Source organism: Phyllobates terribilis, unplaced genomic scaffold, assembly GCF_046119375.1.
Source record: "Phyllobates terribilis strain yellow unplaced genomic scaffold, ASM4611937v1 Scaffold_2__4_contigs__length_985480577, whole genome shotgun sequence".
NCBI lineage: Eukaryota > Metazoa > Chordata > Amphibia > Anura > Dendrobatidae > Phyllobates > Phyllobates terribilis.
In genome coordinates this window covers 857,329,305-857,351,963 of record NW_027362762.1, presented here as the reverse complement: position 1 = coordinate 857,351,963, position 22,659 = coordinate 857,329,305, and the positions used below count along the sequence as shown (strand labels likewise).

At 42.3% G+C, this 22,659-nt stretch overlaps 1 protein-coding gene across 3 annotated transcripts in view; it reads right to left on the bottom strand.

The window, feature by feature from the left end:
- SSH2 (slingshot protein phosphatase 2) overlaps positions 1–22,659 on the bottom strand; it is a 237,175-nt gene that overhangs the window by 52,668 nt on the left and 161,848 nt on the right. Inside the window, exon 1 of one of the 3 annotated variants that reach the window (XM_073667971.1) lies at positions 973–1,404. The exons of the other annotated variants lie outside the window; for them this stretch is intronic. Coding sequence (XP_073524072.1) covers positions 973–1,154 — 182 coding nt within the window. The 5' untranslated portion in view covers positions 1,155–1,404. Of the gene's footprint in view, positions 1–972; positions 1,405–22,659 lie in introns of those variants that run through there. 3 annotated transcript variants of the gene reach the window in all.

The following is a 22,659-nucleotide window of genomic DNA, read 5'->3' as shown; positions in this document are numbered from 1 at the left end:
GCTGCACAGTCCTATAATCGCTTTATTTTGCACACTACAGTTCAGCACCTCTCTATTATCTGTCGCCTGCAGTAGACTAGGACAAGAGGGGATTGTCTGGATATTCATCAGCTTTGATTTATTCTACTTCTTTTTACTGTCAAGGATGCAAGGGAGATAAAACTAACTTCATGGTGCTGGCTTACATCACTGTCCCCACAGTATGGTGCAGCACACACGCACAATAGGAATCAGAGCTGAATAGAGGATCCTTGGAAAGAAACCCCAGAACAATCACTGGTGTGGTACATTGTCCCAACCTCATATAGAGTTTCTCCAACTTGTGACCCAGATTACTTATCACCCAGCCATGATGGCCAACCAGACAACAGATCAACCAGCTACAATCACCAACCAGCCCACAGATCATCAGACCAGATTACAGATCAACCAGCTACAATCACCAACTAGACCACAGATCAATAAGGTTATGCTCACAAGGTTTTTTTTTTTTTTTTTTTTTTAAGTGAAAAAGCTTCAGGAATGTCCTATTTTCTCTTTTCCTGAAGAGTCTTTTGCAGCCTTCTGATTGAACATTTTGGCACAAATTCCATCAGAATCCTCATCAAACAAATGGCATGCACTAAAAACAAAACAAAAAATCCTATTGATAGCACAAGTGGATTCCCCCATAGCAATGAATATGATGAATTTTCCAAAAGTTATTGGGAAAGATTTTGATCAAACTGATCACAGATAAGCAAACCAGACCACTGATCACTGAACTAGATCACTAACCAGACCACAAATCAATTAAACAAACCAATGGTTCAACCAGACCCCAGATAACCAAACTTTCTGCTACCGATCATGGCAGCAGAACACTAATGAGCCATCACATCACTAGATCACTAACAGGACTGAGCTGCCCCCCATGTACAAGCAGGCGGCCAGTGCTGAGCAGGTCGCCGGCCATGCTGGCAGGTCACTTACAGCTGGTTGATGGTGTTCTGGGAGATCACGGCATTTTCGGAGAAGTGAGGGATCATCTTCCCCCCGCAGATCGCACAGAGGTGGCCGCTTCCTTCCTGCCCGTCCCCGGGTGACTTGCTGCTCACTGTCATGGGGACCTGTCCTGCAGCGCTGCCCGCCCTGCTCTGTCCGCACCGGCACATAAGCTCAGCGGCTGCCGCTCTCCTGCCCGGTGCTCCGGCTGCACATCCCGCGGAGATGTCACTTATGGTGGAAACGTGTACTTGTGACGGCTCCCGGAGCGGCCGGTGCGCGGTGACACGTGTGTGCGCTCACTGCTGGCCGCGGCACAGGGGCAGGAACATGTCCGAGCACAGAGCCCCGAACTGACATGCCAGCCTGAGCCCGGCACACTGCACACTGCGCTTCCTGTAGTCCCGGCTCCAGCTGCCGACTGCCACGCATGCGCAGCTCACCATCACTCTCACCACCTCCTCCTCCAGCTCCAGGGTGAGGGGGCAATTTACAACTCCTCTGTGCCCCGCTCATCAATACACTACTACCACCACTGCTGTCCTCATAGGACTTGGCATAAATGAGTCAGTTCAATGGAGGGAAATGAGGACTAATGCAAGCCCCAATCTTACAAGGAATGGTCTACATAACCAGAGGTTCTCCGAGATGCCCATGTGCGCACAGTATGGAGAACCACTTGGTGTCAGAAGCCACACGGCCAACTATTAGCCAGGGCAAATGCCATCCATCAAAGGCCAAGTGGGAAAACGAAGTAAAAGGGGTTTTCCTAACTCCTAGTGTCGCACAGTGATGGAAACCCCTCACTTCTTTATCAAGGGTCTGTATGATCCTCAGGACCCCATCCCGTGGCCAACTTTATCACGGCCACAACTTGTACCCATTAAGGCCACGTTCACACGTTCAGTATTTGGTCAGTACTTTACCTCAGTAAAAAACAGAGGAAAAGTATAACAAACACATCACCACTTCTGTGCAGAAAACTGCAGCACCTTTAACAAAAACCCCTTTAAGAGTAGTATCACACAATTTTTGGGAAAACACTATTGCAGTTTATGATACAGATTTGGAGACAAAGATCACAGAAATGGATCCAGCAGGAGGGACATGTATACGTGTTTCTTATATAATTTTACATTCACAATTTGGACAACCTGACAGCAAAAACCATTCCCCAGTAGAGTATTGGGCCGATCTCTCGAAAAAAAACTTCTGATCACCTTGCTGCACAGTGTAATGACAATGTGTGAAGGCGCTTCTGACACTCAGTGGGGATTCAGATGTCAGACCCCCACACTGATCGGCACAATAATGGGGGCAGAGGGGCACCCTCATAAATATATACAGTGCATTGTGAAAGTATTTGGCCCCCTTGAACTTTTCTACCTTTTCCCACATTTCTGGCTTCAAACAAAGATATAAAATTCTAATGTTTGGGGGAAGAATCAACAACAAGTGGGACACAATCGTGAAGTGGAACGCAATTTATTGGATATTTTAAACTTTAAACAAATTAAAAACTGAAAAGTGGTGAGTGCAATATTATTCGGCCCCCTTGAGTTAATACTTTGTAGCGCCACCTTTTGCTGCGATTGCAGCTGCAAGTCGCTTGGGGTATGTCTCTATCACTTTTGCCCATCGAGAGGCGGAAATTCTTGCCCATTCTTCCTTGCAAAACAGCTCAAGCTCATTGAGGTTGGATGGAGGGCGTTTGTGAACAGCAGTTTTCAGCTCTTTCCACAGATTCTCGATTGGATTCAGGTCTGGACTTTGACTTGGCCATTCTAACACCTGGATACGTTTATTTTTGAACCATTTCATTGTAGATTGTGCTTTATGTTTGGGATCATTGTCTTGTTGGAAGATAAATCTCCGTCCCAGTCTCAGGTCTTTTGCAGACTCCAACAGGTTTTCTTCCAGAATGGTCCTGTATTTGGCTCCGTCCATCTTCCCATCAATTTTAACCATCTTGCCTGTCCCTGCTGAAGAAAAGCAGGCCCAAACCATGATGCTGTCACCACCATGTTTGACAGTGGGGATAGTGTTTTGAGAGTGATGAGCTGTGTTGCTTTTACGCCAAACATATCGTTTTGCAATGTGGCATGGATTTATATAGTGTGACCAAGTAATAGTTTAAAAAAAAAGAATAAGTATGGTAAAAAATAAAGATTATACTTACCTTCCGATGGCCCCCGGTCTCCATAGCGATGCGTCCGGTGTGTTGTATTGGTCGCGGTGGTGTGAAGGACCTGCGATGACATCATTGAGTCATGTGACAGGTCACGCGACCGCCGATGTCAGCGGTCGAGTGACCTGTCACATGACTAAATGACGTCATGGCAGGTCCTCACACTACCGCAAGCCATACAAGAGACAAGACGCATCGCTGAGGAGGCCGGGGGACATCGGAAGGTAAGTATAATCTTTATTTTTTTATTTTAAATTCTTTTTTAACAGGTTCTATGGTACCTGGGTCTGGATGAGAGTCTCCTCTTCCCCAGACCCGGGTACCATCCGCACATAGAAACGCTTAATATCTGTGTGTGCAAATGTGCTGACACACATATTACGTGATTCAATGCAAGTCAATGGCGGCAATTACGCTGCGTGTCCGCAAAATTAAAGGACATGCTGCGTATTTTTCCGCAATGATAATCCGCAGCGGAAATTTCCGCAGTATGTGCACAGCACATGCGGATTATCATTGGGGACCATGGGGAACGTATTACCAAGCATTTTCGCTGCGAAAATTCCGCAGCAAAAACGCTTGAAAAACGCATAGTGGGCACGCAGCCTAAAAGGGCCGAATAATATTGCACGACCCACTTTTCAGTTTTGAATCTGTTAAAAAAGTTTAAAATATCCAATAAATTTTGTTCCATTTCACGATTGTGTCCCACTTGTTGATTCTTCCCAACAAAATTAGAATTTTATATCTTTATGTTTGAAGCCAGAAATGTGGCAAAAGGTAGAAAAGTTCAAGGGGGCCAAATACTTTCACAATGCACTGTAGCTTGATCTAAATGTAATTTTTCAATAGATATTCAACAAAAATGACATAACCTCATTGACAAATACATCTTCATTATCTATTGCCTAAGGGGTAATTAATTTCTATGCATGTGCAAAAATATCCAAAAATTGTGCTGCCATATATACATACGTGGACAAAACTGTTGGTACCCTTCTATTAGGCCAGGGTCACACGACCATAGATTCACTCATCTCAGAGAATCAGGTCGATTATGCTAATGACACTCTGATCAAACTCTGTTCACATAGGGTTTTGATGAGAGAATCAGAGCACACTGAGGAAAAGATGGAGAACAAAATTTCTCCATCTTCTCCATTGTGTGATTCTGCAGAAATCGCACTCAGATGTTATCCTATTGCAGTTTGAGGATTTCCACACACTCATTGACTTGCATAGCTGAGAACGATCTGAATATCAGATCGAACTCTGAATACTTAGATTTTTTTCCTTGGCTTGGCCCAAGGATAAAAAAAAAAAAAAAAAAAAAGACCAGAAATGTGCACGGCCCCATAGAATAACATTGGTCCGACTGCGATCCGCTGTTTTATCGGATCGCACTCAGACCGATAATATGGTGGTGTGAACCACAATTCAAAAGCAAACTAATGAACATTTTTGTGGGCAAAAATGATTGTTCTCTTATTTTTGAGGCAAATCATTGCAATCAAAGGATTTCTGTAACTCTCATTGAGACTTCAGCAACTGCCCACATATATTTTGGCCCACTCCTCGTGAGCAAACTGCTCCAGCTGTCTCAGGCCTCATTCACACATCAGTATTTTTGATCAGTATTTCTATGCCAAAAACAGTAGTGTCTCCAAAACACAGAACAGGTGTCAATCTTTCAAGTATAGTCTTTTTATGTAAGTGCTACTCCTGGCTTTGGCATACAAACACTGATGCAAAATACTGACCAAATACTGACATGTGAATGAGGCCTCAGGTGTGAAGGTGCCTTCTCCAGACTGCATGTTTCGGCTCCTTCCACATATGTTCAATAGGATTTAGATTAGGGCTCATGGAAGTCACTTTAGAAGAGTACAATGCTTTGCTCTTAGCCATTATTGGATGTTTTAGCAGTGTGTTTTCATTCATTATCCTGTTGGAGAACAATGACCTGGGACTCAGACCAAGCTTTTAAACACTGAAGCACATTTTGCTCTGAAAAGCCTCCCTGGTCTTGAAATTTCATGGCACCCTGCACAGATTCAAGACACCCTGTGCTGGATGCAGCAAATCAGACGCAAAACAGAATCAAGCCTCCTCCATGTTTCACAGTAGGTACAATGTTTTCTTTGCTTCATTTTTGTATCTGTGAACATAGATCTGCTGTGACTTGCCAAAAAGCTTCAGTTTTGTCTCATCTGTCCAAAGGACATTCTCCCGGAAGTTTTGTGGCTTGTCAATGTGCATTTTTTCAAATTTTAGTCTCATTTTTTTTTAGGATTTGATTTTAACAGTGGATTCCTCCTCAGTCATCTTCCATGAAGCCCACTTTGTTCCAAAACAGCGACGGAAGGTGTGATCTGACACTGATGCACCTTGAAGTTCACTTCTAATCCCTTTAGAAGTTGCTCTGGGCTCTTTGGTTAACATTCGTATTATCAGTCGTTCAACTAGTCATCAATTTTCTTCTTGTGGCCACGTCGAGGGAGGTTGACTACAGTCCCATAGACTGTAAACTATATTAACAGGAACATCAAGCTGTGTGGAGATGGTCTTACAGCCTTTACCTTTATCATGTTTGTCTATAATTTTCTTTCTAATCTCCCGTGACAACTCTCTCCTTAACTTTCTTTGGTCCATGTTCAGTGTGGTGCACACCATGATACCAAACAGCACAAGGACTACTTTTCACTCTTTAAATAGGTAGACACCTGTAATGTTTATTACACAGCTTTGTTTAACATGTCCTTATGGTCCAGTTATTTTCAGTCTTCTCTAGGGGTAACATTTTTGTCCAGGCAATTTTCATTAGTTTGTTTTTTTAACATTTTTCTGTTGAACCACAATTTAAACGCAATCTCCGATTTTCATTAGTTGATATTCTGTACATTTACATTCAAAATTCCTTTTGACAGTTACAAGTTATTTCAGTGACCATTGTTTTTATTTTTTTTACTTTAACAGAAAGGTACTAACAAATTTTGACACATCTAAGTGTAAACCATGCATTTAGTGGGCATCACCTTTGCAGGCCAAGAGAAATCTCAACTTTTTGGGTAACTTTCTGCTGAGGTTATATTGCTGGGTCACTAATAAAATGTTAAACTGGCTCTTGAAGTGGCCAAACTGGTTCCCACATAGTACATTATTACGTCTATCCCATAGGGAATTGCATAAACCCAGATTCTTTGTTGTATAATTATTATCAGAATTGGACTATAAGTGGAACATGTAGAGAATTTGGATATTGCAACAGGTATCCTGCGGGTACACAACATGGTGATGCCGTGATGCCAGACAGGTCAGATAGTTGTCAGCCATTTATCTAAAGTATAAGGCCACCTTAAAGGGACTTTGTCAGCACAGAATGACTGTCCAAACTAGGCATTTGGTTTGAACAGTCATTTTGTGCTGACAGAGTCCCTTTAAGTATTATAACTTATCTTTTTGCTAGCAGGGGACTCTGCATTTTTGAAGATTGACAGCAGCGATACCATGCCACTGGTCTGATCTGTGTACTCTCTCAAGCAGAGGCAGATTTACCTCTGCAGCATTAGAGGAGAGCCGGCCAGAACAAGACTTACAAGAGGGCACTTCTTGCCTAGGAAACCAGCCACCTCTGCAGTATAACCTAGGTAACAAGTATTAAACTATAGAATTCCCTACGTTCTTCGTATTACGAGGTAAATTGCAAAGTTGCTTGTTTTTAAAAAGCACTTTTCCATTTTCTCAACCCCTTTAAAACACACCCAGATCTTGATAATCAGACCCCGAAAATCATTTTTCCAGTTACAGTATATTCACACAAGACCGATTCCTTGCAGAAAACCACAAGCAGAACACAGACGCCACTTACAAAACGTGTGCGGTTCAAAGGCCGCAAGTAAATGCCGATTTCTCACAGCTCCCTCTCGGCTTTGTTGTTTGTGACATGTAAAACAGCGCCATCTTTGTTCACAGGCTGGTTCTGGTTTTGCAGCTCTGCCCACTTCGAATGAATGGGGCTGAACTGTCAGTCCAACCAGACCACAGACGAGTGGTGCAGTTTCTGAAAGCAATAAAAAAAAAAAAAACGCAACTCCTTTAAGAGTTTGCCTTTTATGCAATTGTCTTAAGTTCTATAAGAGCGGGTTTTCTGACTGTGAACCTCGGCAGTGTGAATAGTGAAGGATTATTCAGGTATTATATGGTGTAACAGGGCGCTTATCTGTAGAAATCTTTTCAATAAAGCCTGAATATGTATACATATGAAGCTGGGGGGATATTTATAGCTTCCTGTACGCAGGGCATTGTATAAGAAAAGCATTTCAGACTACCGAGGGCTTTCATATTATTCTATTCATTGCCACAGAGCGAACATGCAGCGCAGGGTTTTCAGTCAGCCTTCACAATGACGCCATGCAGAGGTTGGCATGGGCTGATTAGAAGATCACCATCTGGAATCTGAACTGGATTTACATAACGCCAGATTATATTGTCCTGTTTCACATAACAATCGGGTTACTGCTATTTTATAAAGCTCTAAAGGCCTAGCTGTATTTTGTATGATGAGGCTGATGGATGGGCAGCACTCCCCACCATATATACATTAAGTTACATATAGAAGCTTTGAAACTTATTTTTTCATACAATGAAACACTGATTGTAAAAATTGACACTGAAAAGACACTGACACTTTGACCATTTTTTTTGCATACGTCAAAAATCATTCATGTCCGAATAAGGCTTAAGGATGAGATAAATACACAAAGGGTAAGCCCTGTCCCGGTGATCAGCACTGGGCTTTAGTTAAAAGGGTTTTGTCATTTAGGCTGAGGCAACACAGTGACAAGATCGTTTTATGAATAGCAGCATAATGCAAGTGAATGGAATATCACTGTGAACCATTAGGTACCGTGACCAGTCACAACATTTCTGAACAAGCTGAAGTTTTGGCGCCTTGCTTATCATGGTATTTTGCATTTCCCTTCCACCTGCATTAAGCCGCGATGTAGCAACGGCATACAGCGTTGTTTGGCCGTGCAACTTGTCACCGTGTAACCTCAGCCTAAGGGCTTATTCAGACAATGATTTTCACGTATGAGAAAAGTGGTCTGGGTTTCATCAGTTTTTTTTTCTCCCTTTAATCAGTGTCGGAGTTTGGCAGTGTGTCAGTTTTTACCATCAGCGTTTAGTCCGAGTTCCATCAAATTTTATTGGAATGAAAAACAAAGAAAAAAAGTTTCTTCATCTTTTCCTAGCAGTCTGAAAAAAATCTGACCACTATTGGATGCCATCCAAGTCGTCTGTTTTTCACACAGACCCACAGAATTGCATTGCTGGTTTTGATCCGACATGAGGATCAATATTGGATCGGTCTCCATGATTTTGCATGGAACATGTGAATTGCCCTGTCTAGGATAACAGGCGGGGGATGGGGGAGCCCCGATCCCACTGCTGCCACCAATTTGTCAGGAGGAGGACACAACTCTGCTGCCTCCAATCGTCAGGACAACTACACAATTGACTGACAGGTAATTAGGAGGTTCCTACTTCAATGGAGGTTGAAGTGTCAGCTGCTTCTCACTTCCCCAGTTATAATTAATCCTACATATTCAATACGAGAGTGATCGGTCCCCTCTCCAGAGAGGTCTTTATGGATTTTAATTTTCCTCTATGACAGGCCCCATTCACTATTTTGCAAGGTGCCATCCGTGAAAAACCGAGATGGCACTCGTAAACAAAAAAACGGACGTCTGAACAAGCCCCTAGTCAAGCTTTGACCATATGCCCATTAGCACATATGAACGTTATAGTTAGGTCACCCTGATGCTAGAGTAGTTCCTAATCTGTGTAGTAATACTGTGGGGAGTAAATGCACGGCCAGACACAATTTTAGCTAGTGATGACAGCAGGTTTCAGAAGAGGGATAAAAGTTGCCGAGGATCCTAACACACCCAAATAAACAGCTCATAATGAGCACTAATATAGGAATTGAGGCTCGATTCGTTTTAGGATCATTCTGGTGATCACTGCCCCATTAATTGGGTCTTTTGTATACTTCATGTCACTGTACAACTATTCTTTATGTGGACTGATCTGTTTGCACATCCTGCCCCACAAGACCATGGCCCCACAAGACCATGGCCCCACAAGTTGCAGAAATGTAATATCAAAAAGTTTTTAAGCGCTGTAAGAGTATGAGGAGAAAAGTGGAAATCCAAGAGTCTCTATACAAGTCACAAATGTCCATACGGTACAGATTTTGTGGCTGCAGATTTTCCCTTAGAATTGCACACAGAACTAGAGACATTACTTTCCGGATGAGAACGAGCTGTAGACTTATTCCAGGGACTGATAGAAATGTTCCTGAGCACAAGAATAAAGGAGGAGCCGTGCTAGGAGCAGTTTAGCTTGGCTTTGTTGGCTTCCAGCACATGATCAGCAGCTGATACAACATTCATGACCGCTCACTTTGATGCCTAAAGAAACAATAAAAGCAGCAGCGCCTGTAAGGTGAAAAGTGTATTATTCACTTATAAAATCGTGAGAAAATACAAGAGCGGCTTCTATAACGAGCCATTCCCATCACAGACCCAACAGATGGGACATATCTGTGATGGAAATACCCATTTAAGAGGGCATCTTAGAACATTAAAAAACCTTGTATTGAAGGTACATGAATAACATGGGGGGGAGCCGTGCTATGCGGACAGTTGTGTGTTCCAAGATCAGCAATCTGTACAGTTAGACTATGTGCACATGTTGAGTATTTGTAGCAGATTTTTCAGCAGGAAAAAACAGTGTTGGTAGGAAAAACACTGCGTAAGATACGTGCACTCTTGAAATGTTTTGACTTGCATTTTTTTCTCATTCATTTGAATGGGTGAAAAAAAACACTGCAAAAATGAATAATTGACATGCTGCATATTTGAAAAAGAAACACACTGATGGTTCAAATCTGCAAGGAAAAAATAAGCATCATGTGCACGAGATTTCATAAATCTCATTCAGTTTGCTGGTACTGTTAAATGCAGCATTTTGTCATTCCATGGAAAAAGAAACTTAGCGTGTGAACAAGCACTTAGGCAGGTCCAAAAATTCACTTGCAAATCAGCAGGAAAATCCGCATGTGTGACACGCTGGTTATGCAGCCATTTCACCACCGTTTCATCTCTGCTACATTGGAATGGGTGAAATCTGTGGCATCAATGCACAACAGATACGGATATGATGCAGATTGAAAAATGCACACCACGTGTCAATCTAATTTCAGTATGAATGTTATAAAATCTCAACCTACGCTTGTGACTGTAATCAGCTGCAAATTTTACCGGCAGAAATCTGCAAGTAAAATTTATGCGACAGGAAGGCAACAATGTTACATGGCGACATTGTCAAACCTGATGGATTTTTGGCCACAGGTTAAAAGTGATTGCAAACATATAGACCCAGTGTTGCAACATGGCTGTAATTGTTTTTTTTCTTCATAGTGGCAAGACCAAACTTACCTAAACTGTAAGGACATATATCTAGGCTACCTGAATACACCCAACCTTAAGGCTGGTTATATGATCACTATATTTAATGAATAGTAGGACAGAGTACAGCGGGCATTAGGGGCGTTCTCATCACTTATAACAGTGCCGTGCGGAGATCTCAAGCCTCTACATGACTGCAGATATTTCACTACGCCATTGTTTTAGGTCATCAGGCATGTGAAAGTTTTCGTTACTGCCCTTCCAGTGAATTAATACAGAGGAAGTTTGCAGCATTTCATAAAAAAAATATTTATCCATGGTGTAAACTTGTAATTGCGCTTACATGCCATTTACTATGTTTCTTTCATCTCACATGGCTTACATTTTATGTTTGCTCGTCCTGTTACATTTCCCACTTAAAGAGTATTAGATATACTCTGTGCACTTTCTATCTACATACATGGTGTGAACATAAACCATTATGTGAGTCTCACATGTGAGGCTATGTGGAGGTGCAAGGTCCGAGTGACAGCTGCAAATCCTCTAGGTTGGACCCTAAGAAACTGCACATTTTAATGCTCATTCTACATCGGTGGAAATTGCCACCTGCGACTCTAGGTTCGGTTTGACCTCCTTACACCATCACTATCTTGCTATGATAGTGGTAGGTTCCCATAGTCTCTGCACCTAGTGTATAGTGTAAGTTTCCATCCCACTAAAGTACCCGAGGCAGTTCAGTAACATAAGACAGTCACAGGAAAAAGATCACAACTGGAGAAACAGACCTGAGACAGACAGCACAGGGAGGGAACTCGCACAGCAATTACGCAGTCTGGTTCTCATGACGAGTTACAAATGGAAGATCATAATATTGTAAACCACACAGGTGTACAAGTATAGAAAAAGCAAAAACATAATACCGCACAGCATCAAGGCAAATTCCTACGACTTCTTTCTATCTAGTCTACAGGGAGTGCAATATGGACTGCACACTGACCCCGCTATCATCAGTGGTCTACATCACTCGAATCATATAGCGAATGGACATGCATAGAGCAAGAAACCATAAGGATAAAAACACAGTATCCATCATTGGATGCCGATTCCAAGAAACAGATAAATAGAAAAGACCCAGAATAGTAACATCTGTAAAACAGAGAAGACTTAAATCAGATGTAATATGAACAGGCTTTGGAACGTAATACGGATGAAACTTTATTTATTTCCCTTTATTTTTAAATGAGTGATAAAATGCAAAAAGAAAAAAAATTCTCCGGGTGTATGTATATGGCTTATTGAGGTGTAAAACAAGTGCATCACTGATTTACAAGTAGAGGGTAAATGTATAAATGCTTTGTGTAATGCCACTGAGACTACCACCAATCTCAGGAAAGGAGCACCCAAAGTCACCTAAGCGAATGGAGCAGCACTGAGCATGTGCGACCGCTACTCCTATAGAGAGTGAATGGAGCAGTGGTCGCACATGCTCAGTTTTCCATTTACGCATGGACTTTGGGATCACCATTCATGTAAACTATGCCATTCCCTGCATTTATCATTTTATCCTGTGGATCAGTTCTATATGTTTAAAGGGATATTCCCATACTTTAAAACATAGTGTTTGGGACCAGGTTGGGACCATAGTGTTTGGCACCACTCCTTTGTACTGGTTGGTTTCGTGGCATAAACAGCCTGAAGACAGGTGCAGCCAATCACTTTCCTGTGGGCACTGATTGCCTGCAGCAATCACATGCCAATATTTATGCCACGAGACCACTGAGGGACAGAGTAGCGAGGGCTAAGGGACCGCAAGTACAGTTTTTTTATTTTTAATTCTCTACCCTGGGCCTTTATACAATATGTTATAAAGTAGAGGAAAACCCCTTTAAGTGGTTAAAACTTATATTTTAGCCAGTTTTTAGTTCAGCCTTTTTTTGGATGGACACACAACTTTAGGACTCATTCAGACAAGCAAATGTCCGCTCTGTGTGTGCCATGGACTGCAACAGGGCTCATGGACCCTTTACAGCCAATGCACTTTGTCTATTCTACTTCTACACATAGCCCACGGTCAACATGGAAATAAAATAAATATCGCAGCACGCACTGTCCTGGTTCATATTCTATATATATATTTTTTTTTACATATGGTGGTCTGAACCTGGCCTTACACTGCAGGCATATTTACCTTTTAGTGGTCTCAGGAAGCAGGGTTACAACTCATAACTTGTGTGAATAGACTTTGGATGGACATATTTTCTTTCTTTTACACTAGAAAGCTGTGATTGACAGCCTGTAATATCCCCATTGTGTATAAAAGCTTGTAGCGTTCCCTGCCTGGAGAAAGGCTCCATTACAGACAGTAATGCATAGAGGATAGTAATATAAGAAGGGCATGTGCATTTTCGAAAAAACTTGTAAGGTTTCAGAGGGATCCAATCTTTGTGTAGACTTAAGAGGGTGATGATCACAGATGTCAACAACGTCTGGAGACGAACATTGTGATTGACCATAGCCCTGGAGAGAAGACATCTAGAAAAGATCACAAAGCTGTATACGGCCGCAATAGATTCTGAGCCATTTTGCTAAAAATACTTTTGTATTGGCGGTACGATTTTGCTAGTAAAATTATGGTATCAAATGCAGTTCTTTGGATGCGGTTTTACTGCACCCTTATTTTAGGCGCTAACTGCCCATCGTGGATCCGTGTATGTGGGGAGAGCGTAAAACGTAGCATTTAAAGGGGTTTTCCCCACAAACAAAAAGTTCATTTTATTCAATAGATCTTGTAATAATAATAACTTTCACAACTGGATGTGTTTAAATTAAATGTTCCTGTGCTGAGATAATCTTATAAATGTGCCCCTGCTGTGTACTGTGTAATGGCCGTGTCCGACCGTGCAGGAATATGGTCTGATCATACCACAGCTCCTGGGCAGGGGGGGGGGGGAGAAAAATATACAGATATTACAGCCAGTGATTGCAGATTTTTATTTCTTTGAGGTAAAACATTGTTTAAAAACCAGGAAGTGAAATGTTTTACCTTACAGGAAGAATCAGCTGAGATCTCCAGCTGTAATGTCTGTATACTCTTTTGCATCCTCCCCTGCCCAGGAGATGTGGTATGATCAGACCATGTCTCTGTACGGTCAGACACAGTCATTACACAGTACACAGCAGGGGCACATTTATAAGATTAAATAAAATGTTCCTGTGCTGAGATAAACACATCCAATTGATAAAGTTATTAATATTACAAGATCTATTGAATAAAATGAACTTTTGTTTGTGGAAAAATTCCTTTAACTAGTCGCTTTCTTTTTGTGGATGGAAGTGCTTAATGCCACACAGCTCGTGTGCCCATCTTCAGGAGGAGGCAACAAAGCAGTCACATTCACAATTTTTTTTAGTAGTGGACTGGCCCATGAATTAACCCTTGTGTGAACTTCGCCTAAGGGGGAAAAGCGTCTGCCAGACACATGTGGCTCCGTTCATCCCCTGGGAAAGCAAAGGATCTGATAAAGTTAAATCCTAAACTTCTGACCACTGGTTACCTCCATTGTAGATATTGAGGGGGACAACCAGTCTGTCAAGATACAAATAAGATTTTTGGCAAGAACCACTGATTTTTGGTTCTATGTAACTACCCAACAGTATGCCTGGCTTCAAATGTGTAGGATTTATCAGAAGGAATACATTGTGCTTGGGGCTTGAGTATTTTTTTCACGAGTGATTGTATTTAAGGATATATTAATTTTGAGCAATAATCCCAACTAGTCACATACATAACACTGAGCTGAATCTCATCTGTGAGAACAAGACTTTAGAGAAGTTTGGTTTGCAGACTTTATTTCTTTTCTCTAGAAAGGCTGGTACAGTATGTTGTAATGTGGGTATATCTGTTGTGACGTGGGTATATCGGCCCAGAATCTCTGGCTGCAGCCTAAATACCATCAGGTGGGAGAATGTGTAAAGGCACAGACAATACTACAAAACATAAATCACAGGGGGTATTTACACCCTGTTCACTATCAAGTAACAGAAGGACGTCTGTTTCTTCTGGGAATCATTTAGCAATTATTCATCCTCAAAAGAACACAGAGCGCGGCAGTTCTGTGTAATCTAATGGACGCCTGAATCATCAGTTTCAGATGACCTAATTGCCCGGGAAATCTACTAGTATCTTGCAAAGAAGGGATTGGCGAGTGATATTGCATAATGTACTGACCTACAGTAAAATCATTAAAGGGAATCTAACAGCAAGAGTTCACCTCCCTAACTACTTATATGTGCAGTCCAGCAATACCTTTACATGGCCAGTCTGGTCTCAGTTGCTGGAAAATTAGAATTTCAATTTATATGCAAAAGAGGCATTAGATCCATCTTAGATCTGAAGCCTCCGTCACTCCAGATCTGCTCCCCACCCAGCACCGCCTCCTCTTGCTTACCTGACAGTTCCAGGAGGTGGAGGCGCTGGGCAGGGAATAGAGCTGGAGTGACAGAGGTTTCAGATTTACAGCCTACTTTACATATTAAATAAAACACTGATTTCTCAGTAAGGCTATGAGCCCACGATGCAGAAATGCTGCATATTTTTTACGCTTCTCCATGGCAGGAAAAACGCATGTGGTTTTTACATGTGTTTCTCCGGCCAGGTAGAAGCGTTCGTCAAGCGTTTTTGCATGCATTTCCACATGCGGGTTATCAAGCGCTTTTCCAAGCAATTTTAGCATCACTTGGAAAGTGCTTGACAACTTGTTCACACTATATAAATCCATGCAACCGGCATGGATTTATAGTAGTGCGACCAAGTTAGTTTAAAAAAAAAAAAAAAAATTATACTCACCTTCCGGTGTCCTCCCGGTGTTATCTCTGCCGCGTCCGGTCTCTTGCGCTGCTCGCGGTGGTGTGAAGGACCTGCGGTGACGTCATTCAGTCATGTGTCAGGTCACATGACTCAATGACGTCATGGCAGGTCCTTCACAACAGCGCTACCCATACAGCAGACCAGACGGAGCGGAGAAAACACCGGGAGGACATAGGAAGGTGAGTATAATCATTATTTTTTATTTTAAATTATTTTTTTTACCATTTCTATGGTACCCGGGTCTGGAGGAGAGCCTCCTCTCCTCCAGACCTGGGTACCATCCGCACATTGAACCATGTGATATCCGCTTGTGCAGATGCAGTGATGCGGATGTCACGCGGTCGAAATGCAAGTCAATGGCAGCGATTACGCTGCGTGTCCACAAAATTAATGGACATGCTGCAGATTTTTGAGCGCAGCATAAATGCTGCGGAAAAATCCGCAGCATGGGCATTGACATTGCGGGTTGTCATTGGGGACCATGGGGGGCGGATTACCAAGCGTTTCCCAAGCGTTTACGCTGCGTAAATTCCGCAGCATAAACGCTTGGAAAATGCTTCGTGGGCACACAGCCTAACGGAAGAATAGACTGGCCATGTAAAAGGTATTGCTGGATTTGCCTTTGAGCAACCAGCACAAACAGTTTGGGTGTGTGAAATCCTGCTGACAGATTCATTTTAGGGTGCAGTCAGACGTCCATATAAATCAGAATGTGATCGGAAAACAGTGCATGGACGGGCTAGCGGCTCTCCCGACCAGAGCCTGATCGATGTAAAGAAATACATGCAGCTGTCACGCTTGGGTTGGGAGAGTCGCCAGCCAGTCCGAGCACTGTGTTCAGATCTCGTTGTGATTTATACGGCCATCTGACTGTACACTTAAAGCAGTGATCTACTGAAGACAACATCTTTTAAAAATGGTAGCGTCTCTAACCCCAGCAATTAGCAACGGTAACCCTCTCTGAAGGGTTTTACATTTATAACTCTCGGGTAGAGAAGGCAACTTGCTGAAAAAAGAGTGACCTTTCCATCAGAGACCACAGGAAGGTGATGGGCAGGGAATAGGGGTAGAGGCAGGAGAGCTGTAAATGAAGTGCCCCGTCCCACTTATTAGCATACAATTTAAACGCTGGATTTCTTTAAAGTGGCAAATTAAAATTTTACAAGCAAGGTATGTATGTATTTAATCAGCATTAAACAGCTTTATACACTTGCAATAAGTAAGGGGTATAAAATCCTGATGACAGGTCCCCTTTAAGGGTATGTGCGCATGATTGGTACTTACTTGCTTGCAGAAATTTCTGCAGCGTTTCTGCACCTCTTGTCAGCAAAAACACTTTGGAAATTTTGCACGTTGTTAATGCTTTTTTTTTGCGTTGTCATGCGTTTTTTGGTGCATTTTTGCCATGTGTTTTTTTTCCAATGCATTGTATAGGAAAAACGCTGGCAAATCCGCACAAAGAATGGACATGCTGCTTATTTAAACGCACATGAAATCCTGTCAGGAAAATTTCTGATCATTTGCACAGATCTTCCAAATTCTCATAGGAAATGCTGGGATAAGGATTACAATGTGTTTTTGGCCAATTTTTGGGCGGAAAAAACGCGACAAAAATGTACCGTGTGCACATAGCTTAAGGCCAGGCACACATTCAGTATTTGTGTTGTGGATTCTGCAAGTTAAATCTGCAGAAATTTAAAAGTACAATGAGGTTTTCAAAACCCCATTCACACATTGCAGAATAAAAAATTCAGATGAAACAGAGCATGCTGCGGATTTTCAAGTCTGCTGCCTGCTTATGTTTATACCAATTTTTCTCTACAGATTTCACGCTTTGTAATAGGGTTGGATGAAATCCATAGCCAAATTTGCACAAAACACTTGCTGATTCGAGACCAAATCTACATTAAAAAATTTTTCACAATGTGTGAACATGGCCTTATTTGCCAGGGTAAGTTTCACCCGGGTTCCAGCTTACCCTGTAGCAGCCAAATAATGCAAGGACTAGCCAGGTTTACAGAAGTCAGTGCCACTCTTGCAAATTACTAACCCACGGCATTAGGTCGGGTTCAGATGAGCCTAAGAAAAATTGTCCGATTTTCATCTGTATTGCATCAGTGTGACATCCACATTTATAGCTCAACATTTTAAAATGTACTTGGTCAAATGCATTTTCGTGTATTGATAAAAGTCAGATGCAATACCCATGATCAGTATGGGACAGTTTTGCAAGACCCTCTGCCCAGGGGGCTTACATGTTATTTGCAACCTTTTATTATGGCATCATGAACTATAGCTTTGTGTTGAGTTACCAAATTCTGAGATGGTTCCAAAATGTAATGACAAAACCATTCAGCACGGGGCACTGTGTCGGTGTGTACATTCAGATCTTGCCAAGCTGTCACCCTGTAAAGGCAACACCGATCTCTGGTCAGTGTCACACTACACAGGATTTGTGCAAGCTTTCACAACACGTGAAACTGCTGCCATCTCTGTCCATCTTCTAGGTGACCTGTGCGCCAAGCAGACAGATGTCACAGCAATCAAAACATCACAAGGCCAAAATCCTATTAATCTGTGTCATATAAGCTGATAAGGACAACTGACCCAGCAAGAAAACTCTTGTTTACAGTCGGGTCTTTAGATCCTTCATGGAGTCAACGGTAATTAACCTATCAAAAGGAGGTGGATAAAAGGGCAGTGATGCTATCAGTGCAGGACAGTACAGAATAAACATGCTGCACGGCTTATCTGCTCTGTAGACCGCAATCAGACCACCGATCTGAGAAATAAACCACAGATGCCATGATGTCAGCACTTCACAATGTATCACGTAGAGAACGAAATCTGTGTATTTCATCGCAGTCACACGAATGTACAGGTGCACACTGGGCGCAGCACATGAATACCTGCCGCCTGCATAAAGGTGCTGAATAGTTATGCTGGCTGCCCAGGTGGTCACTCAGACACTTGTGTCATGGGATCAAAAAGTCGTCCAATTACAAATGTCACATCGAGGGCTGAAAGGATAAACAGCATGATGATGTGATGGGAGATCAACGTGCACGTTCTATGCAGACTACTTTCCTAATGAAATTCTCAGTCTACATGGGACTAATATACTGCAGATATTAAGAAGAGGAAAATCCCCACCAAATCATGTGGATTGGGACTTCTTTACGCTAATGCTGCAGATTTGCTGCTCCTTTCACCCTATGAACTACAAAGGGTAAAAACCCGCGGTGGAACTTAGACCCACGCTACCGGTAGGAAATTAAGTTCCGACGCCGGGCAGGTTCATAATGTCACCTGAAGAAAATGCTATAAACCTACAGATATGGGGTTAATTTGCAGGTTAATAACATGTTCTCTTTGACATGATATGGATTAGTAATCTGCATCGCTAATTTATGTTATACATTTTTTCTACAGAGTTTGGATAGTTAGTAAAATCACTCACAATGCTTGTATTGTAATATGTAGTGGATGTATAATACGGTACAGAAGATATTCAAGACCATAGCGAAGAACTACATGGCATCTGTGTGCCACAGGTGGTAAAATGTTCTCCCTCACAACCAAAGGCCCCGATTCATCAATACCGGTAATTTTCTCATCAGTGGAGTCAGATGCTTCTGATTCATGAAGCGGTGCAAACCATTCCATAAATCAGGAGCATTTGACAAGTGGCATGCGCCTCTGTGCATGATGTCATAAATCTTATTCCATTCCCTAACTGGAGTAAGATTTCAGGTGTAGGGAAAGCTATAACTCACCATGAATTTGACAAGCTGTGGCTTCACACCCTCACCCCATCCCACTTCCGCCAATTTTGGCAGAGCTTGGAAAAACTGTCACAAAAACGCAGTTGGGCTAAAAGTTTGCAACTTTTCAAAGCAATTTATGCCAGAATTTTGGCAGCCAGAGTCACCTGGAATCAGACATGAGCATTATCGTACCTCTATGGCACATGTGTCAAACTCTGGCCCGTGGGCCAAATCTGGCCCGCACGGTGATTATATTTGGTCCTCGACACCAGAACCACTATGTGGGGCCATTAGTCTGCATGGAGGACTATCTGGGGACCATTATACTGTTTGGAGGACTATGTGAGGCCCATTATTCTGTATGGAGGACTATTAAAGGGGGGCTACACGCCATAAGGCTGTGTGCCCACTATGCATCTTTTAAGTGTCTCCGCTGCAGAAACTCTTAAAAAAAGCTTGGTAGAAGGTCTGCAATGTTCACCAATAATAATCCGCATGTGCTGTGCACATGCAGCGGAAATTTCCGCTGTGGATTATCATTGCGGAAAAATCTGTAGCACTACCAATTATTTTGCGTAAACGTGGCATTTTCGCCGCCACTGGCTTATATTGAATCGCTTAATATCTGCATGACTACAAAGCGAATGATCAAGAAAGCAAGCAAAATCAATATTTCAGGTGACTACCCTTTTCTTTAAAAACAGCATCAAATCTCCTAGGTACACTTGTACAGAGTTTTGATGGAATTCGGCAGGGAGATTGTTCCAAACATCTTGGAGAGCTGACCACAGATCTTCTGTGGATATAGGCTTGTGTAAATCCTTCTGTCTATTTATATAATCCCCTCACACAGACTGGATGATGTGGAGATCGGGGCTCTGTGGGGGTTCATATCACTTTTAGGCTATGTGCCCACGATACAGAAATGCTCCGGATTTTTTCCTGAGCGTTTCTGCATCTCACTGGCAGAAAAAACGGATGCGAATTGTACATGTGGGTTGTACATGCGTTTTTCCTGCCAGGGACAAGCGGAAGTGAAGCTCACATGAATTTCCGCATGCGGGTTGACAAGCGCTTTCCAAGCGATTTTAGCATCACTTGGAAAGTGCTTGACAACTTGGTCACACTATATAAATCCATGCAACCAGCATGGATTTATATAGTGTGACCGAAAGAATGGTAAAAAATAAATACATACTTACCTTCTGATGGCTCCCGGTGTCCTTGTCTCGGCTTGCTGGCAGCTCGCGGTAGACTAAAGGACCTGCCGACGTCAGCGGTCGCGTGACCCGTCACATGACTAAGTGACGTCATGGCAGGTCCTTGAGTTCACCGTGATTTGCCGGCAAGCCGAGACGCATCGCTAAGGACACCGAGGGCCATCAGAAGGTAAATATAATGTACATTTTTTATTTTATTTTTATTTATTTTTTTACAGGTACTATGGTACCTGGGTCCGGAGGAGAGTCTCCTCTTCTCCAGACCCGGGTATCATCCGCACATTTAAAGGCATGGATTCCGCATGTACAGATTCAGTGATGCGGATGACATGTGTTCCAATGCAAGTCAATGGCGGCGAAAACGCAGCGCTTCCGCAAAATAATTGGTAGTGCTGCGGATTTTTCTGCAATGATAATCCGCAGAGGAAATTTCCGCAGCATGTGCACAGCACATGCGGATTATCATTGGGGAAAATAGCAGATCTTCTACCAAGCGTTTAAGCGTTTCTGCACCAGAATTGCCGCTGCGGAAACGCTTAAAAAACGCATAATGGGCGCACAGCCTTAGGGCTCCTTGTTCTTCTTTACGCTGGAGATATAGTTTTTAATGTCATCGGCTGTAAGTTTGGGGTAGTTGTCCTGCTGCAGAATAAATTTGGAGCCAATTAGGCGCACCCTTTATCATACCGCAAAATGGATAAATAAATTACTATTTTTGACATCCCTAATATTAAAAAGTGCATTTTAGGTGTCGAGCTCATTTTATTTTGAGGATTATACAACCACATGGATTCTCAAAGTGAGCACACCAGCTTTATCAGGTCTAAATAGGTCAATTCAATTATGTATACAACTTGTATGGTGAAATTTGGGGACAGATCCGCTTCAAAATTCTCCATTGCTGCCCTGCAATATGTAGTTGCCAAGTCTGTAGCAAGAAACTCAATATTTTGAAGGGCAGCCCTCTTGTATAGTGAAATTCTGATTATTATAACACATGATATGTATTTGGGCACTGCATAAATATCTATAACGTCTGACTACTAAATCTGTGGCGAGAGCGCCGACACACAGACTGACGTCGCCCCCCGATTCTTACTAATCCTAAAGCCTTATATATGGACTGTCCTGGAGATTGTACGAGTACAGGCCGAATCTACCGATACACATGGGCTTAGTGATGGCAGAGACCCAAACAAGAGACAGGCGCATACATCTATCACATAAGATTACATACATTACTATCAATTTCACTGTGGTTTCACTGACAGACATGTTGGTTTCATTAGTTGGAAACAGAATTGCAAAAGGGTTTTTGGATAGGAGCCATGGGTAATCTCTGGTGACACACACAAGGGGAAGGCTTTGATAAAATGATATATGGAAATTAAATACTTAAAGGGGCGATTATTGAATGGATTTCAAATATAGCCAGCGTAATAATATGGCCCCCAAGAGGCAGCACTGATGAGCTCTTGAATAGTGAGTGTTGTCCATAGCAACAAGACTCCAGCTTTTATACATGTCCGTTCTTACTGGTAGCTATGGCAACAGCGACCATTTCTGTTGAAAGTTTTGTCTATGATGGTCTGAAGAAAGACCACTAACTTGTACCAAAAAATATGAGGTATAATTAGCACAAGACAACACTGCGCTATCTACTGTAGAAAGAAACACTGGTGAATGTCTGTATAACCAGGCTGAGAGATAAAATACACATTATGGAGTCAGCGACAAACTCCATAACTAACTGATAATTGTTATATTGTCTTTTATGCAGACGTCTGCACAGCGAGAGATACCGGCCAAATCTGTCTTTTAACACAATCAGCAGACGGCACTTATTGTCAATTATCACCCCCTTCAAATAATGGAGAGCGCAGCGGCCTATTATCACCGGTGACCACCGAGTCCAATCACACACATGGGTCAATATACTGTATTCATGGAGGGGGAGGAGAAGAGCGGGAGATAAAGACTGTCAGATATACAGTGCACATAAAGGAAAGCGAGGTAACTTAGAAATATACAATGCTTTTTATATTACAATATATACTTGCTATTGGACCGCATTCAGAATACGCACCTAGTATAGTCTATGGTGCTGTTCACATGACTTTTTATTTTTGCAGACCAAGTGAATATTTGAGCAGAGTCATGT